The sequence below is a fragment of the Accipiter gentilis genome, chromosome 20 (genome assembly GCF_929443795.1).
Source record: "Accipiter gentilis chromosome 20, bAccGen1.1, whole genome shotgun sequence".
NCBI lineage: Eukaryota > Metazoa > Chordata > Aves > Accipitriformes > Accipitridae > Astur > Astur gentilis.
Window position 1 is genome coordinate 25,109,780 of NC_064899.1, and position 15,204 is coordinate 25,124,983.

At 43.1% G+C, this 15,204-nt stretch overlaps 1 protein-coding gene across 1 annotated transcript; it reads left to right on the plus strand.

Moving 5' to 3' along the window:
* The first annotated feature begins 224 nt into the window (after positions 1-224).
* On the plus strand, positions 225-10,262 carry RBFA (ribosome binding factor A). The gene is made up of 7 exons (XM_049824131.1): positions 225-358; positions 799-841; positions 1,499-1,675; positions 4,175-4,287; positions 5,477-5,561; positions 7,756-7,832; positions 9,535-10,262. Exons 1-7 carry the CDS (start codon positions 243-245, stop codon positions 9,923-9,925), a joined length of 1,002 nt encoding a protein of 333 aa, XP_049680088.1. The 5' UTR covers positions 225-242; the 3' UTR covers positions 9,926-10,262.
* Positions 10,263-15,204: the final 4,942 nt, after the last annotated feature.

The window sequence follows — 15,204 nt, forward strand, 5'->3', positions numbered from 1 at the left end:
CCCGTACCCCCACACGACCGGAGCCCGGGGCTCGGCTCTGGCGCTGAGGCGCGGGGGGTGAGCTTTCCCTCAGCTCGGCGCCCCGCCGCTCGCCTGTGCCCGAAGCCACCTCAGGCTCTTCCCGCCTTCCCTCCCCGGGGCCTCCCGCCGGAGGCCGCCGCTCCGCCAGGGGGAGCCCGCACCGCCGCCGCTACCGGCGACCTCCGGGCCGGGCCGGGCCGGGCCGGGCGGCTGCGGCGGTTATGTGGAGCGGACGGGCGGCGGCGGCGGCGGTGCCGCGGTGGTGGCGGGCGTTGCGCAGCTCCGCCGCCCTGAGCGGTTCCAGGAACCTGCTGAGGAAAATGCTCCGCAAAAAGAAGTAGGTGCCGGGCGGAGAGAGGGAGGGAGGGAGGGAGGGAGGGAGGGCCGGGGGTGGTTTGTGTGAGAGGATTTGGTTTGTGTGAGAGGATTTGGCGGGTCTCGGGGAGCTGCCGTGCTGCCGGTAGCGTGGGGGAGAACCACCCGCGCCGGGGCGGCCTTGGAGCAGCAACCCCGGTGCCCCGTGGGGCTCCGCTGACGGTTTTGTGCCACGTTACACCGATCTCTGAGGAAAGCGTGGGGTTGTTCTTCCACCCGGCCCAGCCCGGCCCGGCCCGGCCCGCCACGCAGCCGCTGGTGGGGAGAACGGCTTGGGGGGTGTGTGACACACGGGTGCCGTCGTGTGCCTTCAGGCGGGCGGCCTTCTCCTGACACGGGGAAGCCCGTTGTTTCTCTGAGCTGCTGAAAGGTAAAGCTGACTTCCTTTCCTCTTCCCAAAAGAAAGAAGTTTTGGTACGAGAGCCCGACCCTGGGATCTAAAATGGTAAGTGAAAGCTTTTGAGGCGTTGCGTTTATCCGTGCCGGGAGGAGCAAGCTTGGGCTTCTGCTGTTGTGTCCCAATTTTGGGAAAAACGTTTTCTGTAGGAGAAGGAGCACAATTTTGTGAATGAACACTAGGGCTCCGGTTTCACTATGACACGCCAGGATTGCTGTGGAGAGAAGCCCTTCGGCTCCCCGTGGCCGTTTCGCTCTTCTGTGCTGATCTTTGGTCTGCGCCAGCAGCAACACCAACACTCTCTTGCACGCTCTTGAACCCACAGCAGAGAACTGATCCAGGTTAAAACTTCTGGATACCAGCTCAGTTTTACAGAAAACAAGTTTTCCTGTTTGTTTTTCAAACAAGCAATGCTTTTCAGTTAATACGTGCCATATTTTAGAAAACAGATTTATTGAGCTATATAACTTGCTACAAAATAATGAAGAAACTAAGAAACCTTGACTGTAATACATGATGGTCAAAGATTTAGTGAACAGAAATACTCTTTATGGAAACACCTGATACATAAGACCTATATAAAGCCATCGCAGCTGCAGTAATGGCATTCTGAGAGTGTACTTAGTAGAGTGCACAAGACTGTATATAATTGCCTAATACAAGTTCGTAACTACTGATTAATGTGTTGTTGTTTTCTTTTTAAAGATGTATAAACAAACCAAGTTGGCCTCTGTAATGAAAGATGACCAGAGAAAAACTAGGAAAGAAGATAACATACGCTGCAGAGTCTTGAATAGTCTTATTCATAAAGCTGTGACAGAGATGATGGCTACCTCTGAAGTTAATCAAGAACTTTATGATCTCAAGCTGGAAATCTGCAAGGCAAGTGCCAAAGCTACAGCTCGTGTTGAGCCGCTTTGACTACACCCTGAGGTCAGCATGGCGTGCCAAAGAAGCTCCCCTGGGTGTTGTGATGTGTGTGTGCAGGAGGAGTTTTACTGCATTGCTTCTGATGTGGCAGGGCACAGCAAGGTCTGGATTCACCTTGCGCGCTAGGAGAACTTTGCCACTGTTGTACCTGGCTTAGTAGACCTTTGCCACTATGGTGCAAATGCAACTTAGGCCAACTAAATGGTGATTCTCCCGATATGACTTATTTTCTGTTACTCAGACATGTATTATTTGCCTTGCCCTTTCAGAAGGAGCCTGGTTTTGCCAATGTAAGTGTATCTTTCCAAGAGTTTTTTCTTCTTGCAGCTGTGTGAGAGTTGATACCTCCTTGTGTCCCTCACCGGCATCATTACACAGGTAGAAGACCTAAGTGAGGCATGAGCTTAGTTCAAAAAAAAAAAAGGCAAGCTGAAGAAAATGACATTGGCAAGCACGGTTCCAGAAAGAATTGGAATTTGTACCTAACTGTAGCTAACGTTGTCATAGTTCACTGGTTTGAAAGGGATGTTAAAGCTCTGGTTCAGGAACTAAGTCAGTCTCCACATTCTTGTTTGTTGTCTGTAGTTTTTTCTTCTACATTTGCTGTTTTGCCAAGATTAAATGATACCCATGTTTGCCTTAAAAGCTTGATGGACTTAGTTTTGTTAGTTAGAAGCATGGAAAAATACTTGCACCTCATAGCTGCATCTGGTACGAGGAGTTTGGCATTTGTGGTTCAGACAGACATTTTTGCCAGCTGAATTCATTCTGTCTTCAAGCAAGTGATTAAAATTACATGGGCAAGATGAATTGGCTCTATATGTGCAGTAGCCTTCATATAGTATTTCTGTCTCTCTCAGGCTTTGAGGATTGCTCGTCTAACTTAGATGGCATGTCTGCACATAAAAATACTAGCTGGTGTAGGCAAGCCACAGCACTTTCAGGAGGCATTGCTGTAAATGAAACAACTTATAACGTGAGAGAGGGAAAGAAACAGCCTTCTTCCAAATATAGTACAGCTTTTACTGTAACTGTGTAGTGCTTAGTGTTCGTGCTGCACTCGGACATGGCTGAGACTCAGTCCCGATTTACTCTTGAGCTGATTCTGGTCTGATACCATTACTTCTGTTATCAAAAGAAATCTTCTAGCAGGCTTTCTGAAATCCATGAGAATTTGGTTTTTTTCGGTATCAAAAGTTAAAATTACATAATAGTGATACAGATAAGAATTGTGCTTCAGGCCTGATATATCAAACTTTTATCTGCTCAATGATATTATTCATGTGATGATGAAGAAATGGCTTGTGTTAGATAGGGTTGTTATGTGCTTACATCTGACTCAGTGTGGGAGATGGGGAGGGTTGATCCTGCAGTAGAAACAGCTGGTTAATGATCACGGTGGGTTTTTTATAGAGTGGTGGGTTTCCTGAGGGAGGAGTTAGTTAGTGGTGGAAAAAATCAGTATCTACTTTGGTTGTTGGGGACAGTCCATTCTGCCCTAGGAAAGAGTAGCACTGCCAACAGCAGACTGTGATGCAGTTTTTACTCCTGGGAATACTCTGACAGAGTTGTCTTTTCCTGCTGATGTATGTAGACACCTGTTTGTTTGAAGAGTTGGTTTCTGGACTAGATGATCTCTGAACTGTGCCTTCCAATGGGTGGTTTATGCTTTCTCTTCCCTCTTCCCCTGCTTCTTCCTTCGGTTGAGCCAGATCGGTTATTAGAAGTTTGCTGAGTGTGCTCTCATAGTGAGAACCTGTTCTATAAGAGGCTGCTGTGGATGCGATGAATGACAGTTACAGAAATCTTTCAGAATCCTTTGGCCCCTGCACACCATGCGTTTTCAATTGCATGCATGACAGCTATGAATAGTAGCTGTTAGTGAGCTAGGGGTTCAGGCACTGGAGGTTGCCAGCAGGCCTTAGAACTGGAGAGACTCTTACATTGCAGTGGTATGGAGGGCGTCCTCTTTTCTGTCAATATCAAAACCAAACACTGGGTGACAACAAACCAGGCAATGTCACAAGTCCTTCTGTAGCGGAAACTTGCACTTTCAACTGTATTCCAAAACAGCATGCCATAAATTGTCATTCTGGACTATTGGTGGTGGTAGCACCATTGCATTGACTAAATGCAGCACTGTCAGTAATGTTGCAGGTGTTGACAGACTTCTCCTCTGTTTAATCTCGTTGAAGGGGAGATTAGGCAGTGACTTGCCTAAATAAAAAAAGTTCTTTCAGGTACTGACTGTGAATCTTACTTGGTGTTAAACTCTACCTCTATAAAGGCACCATGTAATTACGGTTCTTAAGAGCAGAGATGGAAGAGGTTCTCCTGAGAATTTACATATCCAGTTTGGGTCACTGTATGCTTATTCATGAATCAGAGACTTTGTTGTGTAAGAAGTGTGTGTGTACCTACAATTTAAAAGAAACGTTTGTCTTTTTGCAGGTGTCCCTGGCATCAAACTTTTCAGCCTGTCGTGTGTACTGGAATCCTGCTGCCACTACGGAGAAAGAAAGTTACGTTGAAAGTGTACTGCAGAAGAGTGCTCCGCGTATACGGTACTGCTATGGGATAAACAGACCACTTCATATATTCATAGCCATGTACCATTCCATGTGCCATTTCTTAAGTATTCCTAACAATCTATATCTGACCTGTTAGGATGCTTTAGTTTTTTAGATGTTTGGAGTCAGAGCATCTCCTGTGATGAGCCTCCCAGGGAAGGATGGCTGCATCAGACCAGCTGTGTATTCTCCTGCTGGAGCACAGCTGCCTTACTTGGCTTCTGTGCTTTCCTAGGATTGGACTGGGCTGAGCAGAAAGAAAGAGGAGTCTGGATGAAGTTTCACTTCATTGTACTAGTGGTGGTGGACAGGACATGCTATGCACCACAGTAGGCCAGAATATGATGCTGCACAAGAGGACTGGCAATTACAAGTTTCTCCTTGCAGATTCACTGAGCAGTTCTGATTGCTATGGACAATTTGGACCACCAGAAGGGATGACTGATGTTACAGAAATCCTTTGCAATACTGAGACCAAAAAATAAATGTTGGGATGCTACTGTGTATTGTAATGCTTTTACCCATTTTTGGCAGAGGGTCTAGTGAGTTTTCAGGATATTGCAGAGATTTTTGTCTCTCCCTCTTTCCTTGGCTTACCCTCTGCTATCCAGCCAGTCTGTTGGAGGATCAGGACTTCACCCCATGGGGAAGGCAGCACTGAAGCACACCCATAGGGCCATCTCCTTTCCCCCGTTTCCCTAAGCTGTGTAATTCCTGCTCCACCACAGTCCTCTCTTCTACTCCCAACAGTTTCTACTCTTTGACAAGGAATGTTGCTGGCTGGGAAGAATACAAGGGGAGCCCTGTCAGTCCTTCCTGCAGCTCGCATGTAGGACTAGTTGTCGTGCCCTGCTGTAAGGGCTCTGTCCCCCACTGCTCTCACCCCTACAGTGGGGATAAGGAAGCCAAATGAAGTGGGGAAAGACCTGCGCCAGCCTGTGTATGTAGGAGACAAATACTCGGTGGGATCTGCAGCTAGTAGTTATTGTGTTATACATTTGGAGTTGGGATTCTGCAGTGATGTATTGCTTAGCACTAGCCTGAATGGATACCCATCAGACTGTAAGTTTTGCAAACCATTATCTTTAAATTTGCAGTACTGCTGGAATTAATTTAATATATTTTATCTGTACTGGAGGTGCTGTATTGTTACTCATACTGGTGAATGCTGTATTTTTGCCAGGTATCTTCTGACAAGTCAGCAGATTCTAGGAAATGTACCTCCAATAGTATTTTTAAAAGACAAAGAAGCTGCAGCTGTAAAAGAGGTAATTGTAATCTTTGACTTGGTGTACAAATATAATGATATGCAAACATGGTGACTTAGTATACCATAATGCTTAGGAACATGGAGAGAATGATCATTCAATTGCTCTACCAATCAACATTAAAAATCAGTCTTTGTCTATACCCTTTCCTCTTCACGTTCCAAAGCTTTTTAGCAAAGAATCTTGAGTAGGACTGATGCTTATATACAAGGTAAAAGAATTCTTGTAGGTATTGCCTTCTGAATTTTTTCTGATGTTACTATTAAAATTTCTGAAGTGAAGTGTTCAAAGAAGCTTGTAGGCCAGACCATTAGGCCAAAAAAGAAATCCTAAAAAATGAAATTATGATTTTAAGGAATAATATAGGGTAGGCAGTTGTCTATTGCCTGGTATACAGATTATAGAAATGAGGTCTGAGGAGCTGTCTTCCACATTTTAAATGTTATGTTTTTTTTTTTTTAAATTCCATTGAATCTAATCAGTGATGTTTAATTTTTTTTTACCCCAATCTTTTTCCATCTGTGAATTGTTAAAATGTTTCTAGGGAAGTGCAGATCTTTGCATAGAGGATGTGAGCTCACTCATACTATTTTTTTTTTTTTTTTTTAATTTTTAAAATCATCTTTACTATTTCACATTTTCTGTCAAGGTGTTGATAGTTTTAACTAGTTGAAATATTGCTAGAATATGATGTTTTCTAGGAATTTGCTGTCATTAGGACTGTAAAGTGAGATCTTTTCAATAGTGAGATATTCAGAAGAGAAAGGTGACACCGAGTGGAATTTCCTGAAAAACGTCTCCTCAAGCTGTTGATGTGAATGTGAGGAACATTAGTTGAAAAGAGCACGTTCACATTTCTGTGCCCTGAGGCGTCTTGTTCTTAGATGTGTTACAGTTACAACCAATTACTGTTGGTGACTTACAGGTTTGTGCAGTGTGTATTAGCAGAGCTGGAAGGGATAACAAGAACTTCAGATTCTTTAGAAATAGAGTGAATTGTTTGAACTTTCTGTGGTCAGAAAAATTCTGAGTTTCATGCCAATATACTGATCCACAGTGCAAATGTTTTTCACCTGCATTAGCATTAACAAAAAGCACAAGAATAGGAATGGACTAAACACTTCCGGAAGCCGTTTATATTCATTATTATGCTCCCCCTAATTGACGCAAGGAATTCTGCACAACAGGTAACAAGTGATTATGGAAGCACTTTGTCGTTACTGTTACTCTATTATTAACATACCTAGATGGAGCTACAAATATCTACTCCTGCAGGTCCTGCCTTTCAGGTCTGTTACTGTGGAACCTGTTCCATTCATCACTGTTTCTCAAACTTTGTTAAATGACGACTTACTCTTTTTGAAGAAGAAAACGCCTGGACTACCTTACCTTCAAGTTCAGTGCATAGGCACCAAGAAAGTTAACCACACAAGACAAGAAAAACCCTCCTTGTATAGCTTCTGTCAGTGAATGGCACTGGGAAGCACTTAGGTGTATCATCTTTTCACACTTTGCAGATCATCAGATTTATGTAATCCACAGATTTGAAAAACAGGGCTTGAAATAACGTAGCTGAACCTAATTTTTAAGTATTGGAAGACAGGGAAGGACCATCCAATCCAGCTCCTAGAATACGCTGAATTAGAAGGGAAGTAATGTAAAGAAAAGTAGGAATGAAAGTTTCAAATAAGATAAAATTTTCACAATTAGGTACAGTCTATAAGCACTGAATATACTAGTTTTGTAGCATTTACTGGTAAGGTGCCATGTTAAAAGGGAGTTGGGAACTCAATATTTACATGTACTAGAAATACAAACTTGCAGAAAGGGGGAAGAAGTGAAAAAAATCTCAGTGCAAGGATGTTATAAAAAAGGATTTGCAAGACATAAGACCAAATAAAAAATATATATGTCACACAGTCCCTAGCCAACTGTTCAGAATGTACGTGAGGCAAAAAACTTTGTAGGAATCCCTGGATCGGGTACGCTATTTGACACAAACTTCCAGGCAACAAATATAAGCAGTTCCATGTAAATGGAGGAAAAGGCTATTTTGAAATGGTTTTGCTAAATATTCCAAACATGTAGAAAATAAAATATTTGCCATTAGGTACTTGTCTGTTTCTTGCGTAGGTGTCAACAAAGTAAATTTAGTACGGGACCTTTAACATGTATTGTCTTCATGTGTTAACAGATTGAGGAATTATTGTCAATTGCTGATTTTGGACCTCCGGAAGAAGAAGAAGAAATATTATCTCAAAATGATTCTAGGTGGGTTTTTTGAGTTGGAATTGTACAAATATCCATTTTCATCTCTGTTGGCGCACTTAAATTGGGTATTATTTGACATGACAGAAAGTATATTTTAGTTAGATGTGTACGTTGTTGTTATCTCAGAGTTCAGCAAATGGCGGTACAAGGAAATAGGAAGTAGAAGAGAGAGACTTTTTGGAAGACCTTACTGAAAAGGCATCTCGGCTTTTAAAGAGATCAGTTTGGCCCTTATATCAACAGAAGAGGCTAACAGAATAGCCTAGGACCAAACTAATTTGTAATCATCCCAGCAATTAGATGTAGAGGATGGCATTTTATTTTGTAGCTTAAGCTTTCTTTACTGAAGTTACACCCATTTATTAAAATAAAGGGAAAATATTTCTTAGTATATATGCTCTGGTTTACTTTCATATTTTAGTGCAGACACATTTTCGTAGGCTATTTTGTTGTCGGTTCTTGTGCACAGGTACCTTGCTGCAGACCACAGGTTTGCAAATATGTAAAGTCTATTTTTTATATACGTGGACCTCTGTTAAGCTGCGGAGAATGACTGAATTGTCACTTGTAACAGCATAGTGTATATGCTTTCAGAGGCAACTAGCCCATAAGGTGATACCAGAACACAGTCTTAGAAGTCAGTTGTGTTTGATGCCTGTACTCTGAGTGACAGAGTCATCAGACTTGTCACATGCAGACCCAATACTTGTTCTGGTATTAGTATCTTTACTTTTATGAGGGAAATATTTTTAGGATTTCTAAGAATTCAAGACTCAATGTGTTCGTGATAATTAAATTAAAAAAATACCGCTTTGCAGCAGTAATATTTGTTTCTTGCTGGTAACTTTCTCATGAGGATAAAAGCTCTACTTTTACCAGTACTCCTCTACTTGGCTACTTTTTTTCCTGGTATAAGTTTGGTTTGTTATACACGAGTTACAAGTTTACTGACAGATCTCCCTAAGTTAACAAAAAGTAAGTTAATTTAGCATTCTTCTGTGAGGGATTTTTGGCTATTGAGGGATAGGACTGAACAGTCTATTGGAATAATGGTTCTGTGGACTGGATGCTCTCAAAGCCAACAGCCTCACACTTGTGGGCTGCAGTCTGTTGGTGGAAATGCCTTGTGTGCCTTAATGTCTCACAGGACGGTCATCAGGTGCAAGTCAGAAATAGCTTGTTGGGGAAAATCATTGTTGTGACAGACTTTCCCACAGGGTACCTAACCTCTTCCTCTGTTTGTGTCTTGTGGAAATACTTGAGTCCAGCTCAAGGTGCCATATACTGCCACTCATACATCTGTCTGACGTGTTTTGGGCACAGGCTGCTGCTTCTCACTCCTTGGAAATGCTGGGAGAAGTCTAACTTCCTTGGGGCTCCCAGGTCCGGTGCTCATGCTGTTACCTATGCACAGCTTTTCCCAGAAACAAGCAGTTTTATCTGGAATGTAGTTGCTTTATTGGCTTCCTCCCATTAAATCTGTTGACACGCTGGCAGGCTTATGCACAGCTTGTCCTTGGACACATAGTCTGGTGGTATCTCTTCCTTCTTAACATAGGGTGCACAATGCGGAACACAGTGCATTAATAAAGTCAAACTGAAGACTCCAGTTTATTTCTGTGTTACTCAAGTTGTCACAGTTAGCATTGCCCCTTAAAATATACACGGGGAAAAAAACCCATATTTGTTTTCCTTTCCACAGTGAACTGTTCTCTTCAGCAACTCAATCTTCAGATTCACCCATGCTGTCTAATCTTTTTGGTATTGATCATGAACTGCTGAATAAGCAGATAATGGACTACAAAAGACTGAAAGTGTCAAGAGATATAGGAAGCATTGCCTGGACAGAAGAGCAGGAGCAGCAGCTTTCTAAGATTCAAAAGAAAATGAAAAAGAAAAAAACAAGGAATCCTCCTGATGATGACATTACACCACAGAAATACTTACTGGACAGATGCGAAGCTGATGACTGGGATGATGACACTGAATTGGTCTTGAACTGTGAGCTGGAGGATGAATTACAGGAAGAGGTAGACGAATTGGAGACAGATGATGGCAGAACTCTAAGTCAGCCTACGGATAAACTGAAATGAAGTGAAAAAGCCACTCCCTTTAAAATGGAGGCTGCCAATACTGAAAAAAAGACTGCTATACATACTGAAAGATTAGTTTTGTACAGCCTGTTTACCACTTCCTCTTTTGAACTAATAGGTTTGCCACATGTGGGGAGGTTTGCTAGCACAAAGTATGGAAGATAAACAAAAATGCTATTTGTGACATTCTGTTAAGCAGCTTTCAAGCTGCTGCAGTTGTAGGACTTTCAACCAGAGAGCAGTTTTGTAATAACAAAATATACATAGTGAGCACCGAGTTAAAAATTCTTGCAGTTCTGTCAATTATTTCCAATAAAATTATGGTGTCTCTGTTGAAATAAAATGTCTTCTTTTTTGAGTGATCTGGATAAAAATAATCACAAAGTGATGGTATCTGTTATTCTAAGGTCAGGAAGGAAGAGGGAAGCAAAATAATGACAGTGGCATTCAAAGAGCAGCCTTCAGTGCACAAAGACCAGGACGGGGTATTCTCTAGAGGACCTAGTCTAATGGGGGAACTCTTTCCACAAGAAGGTGAAACTCACTGAAATTATGGCCAATAAAGTTACAACCCTGAAAGAAAATAAATTTATTTATTTATTTTAATATTTAGAAATTTACAGTTGTGCAAGGGGAACTGCAGCCAGAAAAGGATAGAGAACTGCTCATCTGTTGGATAAAATTGGGTAAAGCATTGACCCTGACTGAAAAAAAAAGTATTAAAAACTCAAAAGCAGAGACAAAACAGCAGGGAAGAATGCCCCAGTAACGTTTGAGATTTGGAAATGGATGGTGAATCGTATAAAAAGTGAGAATAAAGCTTTCTGGCTCAAAGCAAGTAAAAAATAATAGCATGCGTGTATAAAGTCGGAAGGGCTGAAGCTTCAAAATAAGTTACAACTAACAAGGTAGTAAAAAGAAATTCTACCAGAAGTAAGGAACGTTTAACTCCATTAGTTAATGGGGAAGTAAAGAAAGGCAATGCAGGGGAGGTTGGACTACAGTATGTTGCTCTAGTTTTTCAAAAAGATTTTAAAAGACAGCAAGTATAAGCTCCAGAATATAAAAGATAGTCTAAAGGATTTTTAGGTTGAAGAGAGGAGTTCAGGTCAGCAAAGAGCGCTGAAATTCACTGTAGGTTATTTAATAATCCCCTTGAAGTATAATCTGAAGATTGATTGCCTGTAAAAATACGGAGAGGATATGGGCTACGAATGTCCATAGGCTATTCTATAAGCTGTTCAGAGCTTGTATTGAATAAGGGTCAGGATCTTATAAATGTATCTATCACTTTTATTAGGGTACATACCGAAGCTGTAGCTCACATTAGTACTTGCCTAACTTGAAGTAGGTGAACAATCCCACAAATTTCAGCGTGCCTTGTTGGGGCTTTCCAGGAGTTCTTCCTAAATTCCACAGGACAGACACTTTGAAGTAGATGCTTTAGTTTTCCAGTGAGTGAAGGTATTTACCATATCAGAAACTGTTCACGTGCAGTATCACTGTCAATCAAAGCTAGCTATGATTTTGTTGCAACTTGGCAACAAAGCTCTTAACTTTCTGAATGAACGACAGGAACCTGTTAATTGGTACTTGCTAAATGAATCCACCAACTACTAGCGTTTCCATCTTCAGTTTCTGCTATATGTGGGACTGTCCTGCCTCTACTGAAAGGTCAAAAAAAGCAAAAAAACCCCCAACACCCAAACAACCTCTTTTGAAAGAACAAAGAGAACAAAGTTGATTACCTCTGCTGCTTGTTTAGTTCAGACATCTATAAGCTAGGTTTGCAGTTCATAGCTTAGATTTCATCTAAACCCAACCAAAACCATTCCCGCCGTCAGCCCTGACGCCTTCGCTCCCTTGTTAAGCAAGGGAGGGCAGTTGACCTCTTCTGCTTGCCACAGCTAACGTCACAGAAACCAGGCTCTGTTCGAGAAGAGAGACGGCCAAGCGCTTGACGCAGGGCATCCAGAGATGGGACAGCCATTCCGAACCTGGTGATGAGGAAAACGAAGCAAACCCCACCAGCTTTAGAAGAGATGGATATCTTAAAGCAGGACGGGCTGGAAGGAAGAAGTGGCCCAGGGGATACCTGGAGAATGGCACCAGAGTAGGGGGGTGGGAGCAGCTCCCCAGCCTCCCCCCTCGTAGCTCTGCCCCAGCCTCGCCGGCATCCCGGGGAAGCGCGGGGTGGGCAGCTTTCTCTGCTGTGCTACCCGCGTAATAGTAACCTCGAGGCTTTTATAGCTGCAAAAGGCAATAAATGAATGTTACGCTCTATCTGAGCAAAATGAACTATAACTGCTTGCAGAGTGCCTTGATTTAGTTTTTATGTATTCTTTAAGCACAGATGGGGAAGGAGCTTTTGGGGTCCCCTACCTTTAATGGCAGCCACTTGCTGCAGTCCTGTCTTCAGCTGTTAATCCTCATTAGGAATATGCAGCTGTGAGTAATTGTTATTTAACATTGGCAGAATCAGACCTGCAGCTGAATTTAAGCAATTGGTGCCCCTGTGAGCATGGGCTACACCACTCGTGTTTGAATTAATGGGATTAGTCACTGCCAGTTTTAAAAAGCACAAGAGCTTTCATTGCTTCCTGTCGTTGTCAATCCAAACCTTCCCGAACACCCTGGGACCCCACAAGTGTATTGTTCAGATCTAAGTTTCAGCCTAAAAGTAAAGAAATACCTCTGTTATCCCTCCAGGCTGGTTATTTTCCTGAAGACCTGGTCCTATAGGGTGCTAATTTTGAAGGGAACAAGAGAGCATATAGTTCCTCTGCTTCGTTTTAGCCAAGCAGTCTGATATCTCTGACCCCTCTAAGACCTTGCCATGAAAACGTTTAAGCATTTTGTGTCTTTCCAAAACAGAAGCGTCTCTCCAGCGGAGTTGCTGAGTAACACTGCTGTGCTGCAGGCAGGTTGACAGCAAGAAGTTTACTAACCCTCTCCAAAACATATGACTCAGGGAGGGCAACAGTCTCCTTACTCAGGTGAGTCAGAAAAGCCACTGACAAAAATGGCATCATGCCAGGGAAATTAGAAAACCAAGACACACATCTCATCGAAATCTTATTTTCTGTCCAATCAATTACTTATTTGTCATGAAAGCCAATCTACCCTTAAGCCTTGCTTGCACATGTAAAGCCAAGAAATGTAGAATAAAAGCTTGGCAAAGAGAAAGAAATTAGTATATTGTGCAATGCTTCGCCATTTTGTCTTGCATCTAACTCTCTAAGAGGACAAGTGAAGACAAAAAGGCTTAGTTTTAAAGATTTCAAAGCGCTATAGAATGTGCCCTATCACACCAGAAGAAAATCTTCATTATCAAGGAATAATGAGTTGCACACATGTTTTTCTTGCATTCAATCACTGCTGATAGCACATTGCTGCACTGCACTTGTTTGTACTTTAAAATCTGCTATGGTGAAAGACCAGGCATCCTAAACACCTAACCAACAAAACATCACACTTCAAACTGTAAGAATAACAATACAGAAAGGTTTGTCTATTGTGGTAATTACTTCTGACTTTTTTTGGCAGTATGTTCTTCAGGTAGTCCATCTTACCTGGTGGGCTTTGCTCAAACTTACTGAAAAACAAATTCTAATGGAGAACACTTGTAGTTAATTTCAGTTAATTACTCTCTCTTTGGCTCCAAGGAATAGGTAAGGAAAGCAAGAGGGAGAAAACAAAGCCATGGGAATGGGTGTAGGAAAATGGCAGTGTGTTGGGGTTTAACCCCAGCCAGCAGCTCAGCCTCACGCAGCCGCTCGCTCACTCCCCCGGGTAGGATGGGAGAGGATCAGAAGGGTAAAAGTGAGAAAACTCATGGGTTGAGATAAAGACGGTTTAATAGGTAAAGCAAAAGCTGTGTGTGCAAGCAAAGCAAAACCAGGAATTCATTCCCCATTTCCCATGGGCAGGCAGGTGTTCAGCCATCTCCAGGACAGCAGGGCTCCAGCACATGTAAAGTTACTTGGGAAGACAAACACCATCACTCCCAATGTCCCCCCCTTCCTCCTTCTCCCCCCAGCTTTACATGCCGAGCATGACGTCCTACGGTCTGGAACATCCCTTGGGTCCGTCGGGGTCAGCTGTCCCGGCTGTGTCCCCTCCCGACTCCTTGTGCTCCCCCCAGCCTCCTCGCTGGTAGGTTGGGGGGAGAAGCAGAAAAGCCCTTGGCTCTGGGTAAGCACTGCTCAGCAGTAACAAAAACATCCCAGTGTTATTAACACTGCTTCCAGCACAAATCCAAACCGTAGCCCCACGCCAGCTACTGTGAAGAAAATTAATTCCATCCTGGCCCAAACCAGCACACAGTGCTACAGCAGATGTGTTGAGATTGGTGGTGTCTCGTAAAGTAGACAAGTTCTGCGGCTGGGATCCATGGGCTGCCAGATTCAGCAAGTTACCGGGGACAACCTGGCATCGTTTCAAGTGATCATTATTTTATTCTGCAGGTTCAAGCAATATTTATAGCCTTTCGTTGAACCACGTGCAGTTGCAGGATTTATACACTTTCTGTTATTGCTGGGGTGTAAGTGGCTTTCCAAATAAAGCAATGTGTATATGTCTATTCCTGGCTCCCACACTATAGCCAGAAGTTGGTATTTACTCTCTTTGACATGAGGGTTTCAAGGGTGCTAGACCAAGAAGCCTGTGAGTGTCTCCACTGGTGTGTGTCTCGGGAGAAGGAGGCTTCTCTATTTGTACTGTTTACTTCTTCAGTGGAAAACTTCGGTTCAGGATTTTGCAGCAGTCCACAGCTGTGCTTCATGAGACCTTACTGACTTTATTGACATTGCTAACTTGTAATTGAAAATCATCCCCTGATTCTGAGGAGAGGCTTCAAACAAACAGCGAGGAAGGAGAAGCTGCTTCTGCTGGACTCTAAGCAGCTTTATACACCTTTGGCTGCAATCAGACCAAAAAGAGTCTCCTAGGAACACAGGGTGGCTCCTGACAAAAGAAAACATGGTACAACGGAGCTTGGGTTCTTCTCTTGTTGGCCTGATGACAAGCTGCAATAGCAACCACAAAATCACAGAACGGTTGAGGCGGGAAGGGACCTCCATGGACTCTCCAATCCAGCCCTCCTGTGCAAAGCAAGGGCAGCTACAGCAGGTTGCCCAGGGCCACGTCCAGTTGGGCTTCCAATATCTCCAAAGACGCCTCCAAAACCTCTCTCAGCAACTTGCTCCAGTGTTCAACCACCCCCACAGTAGAAAAGTGTTTTCTTTTGTTCAGACAAAATCTCCTGTGTTTCAGTTTCT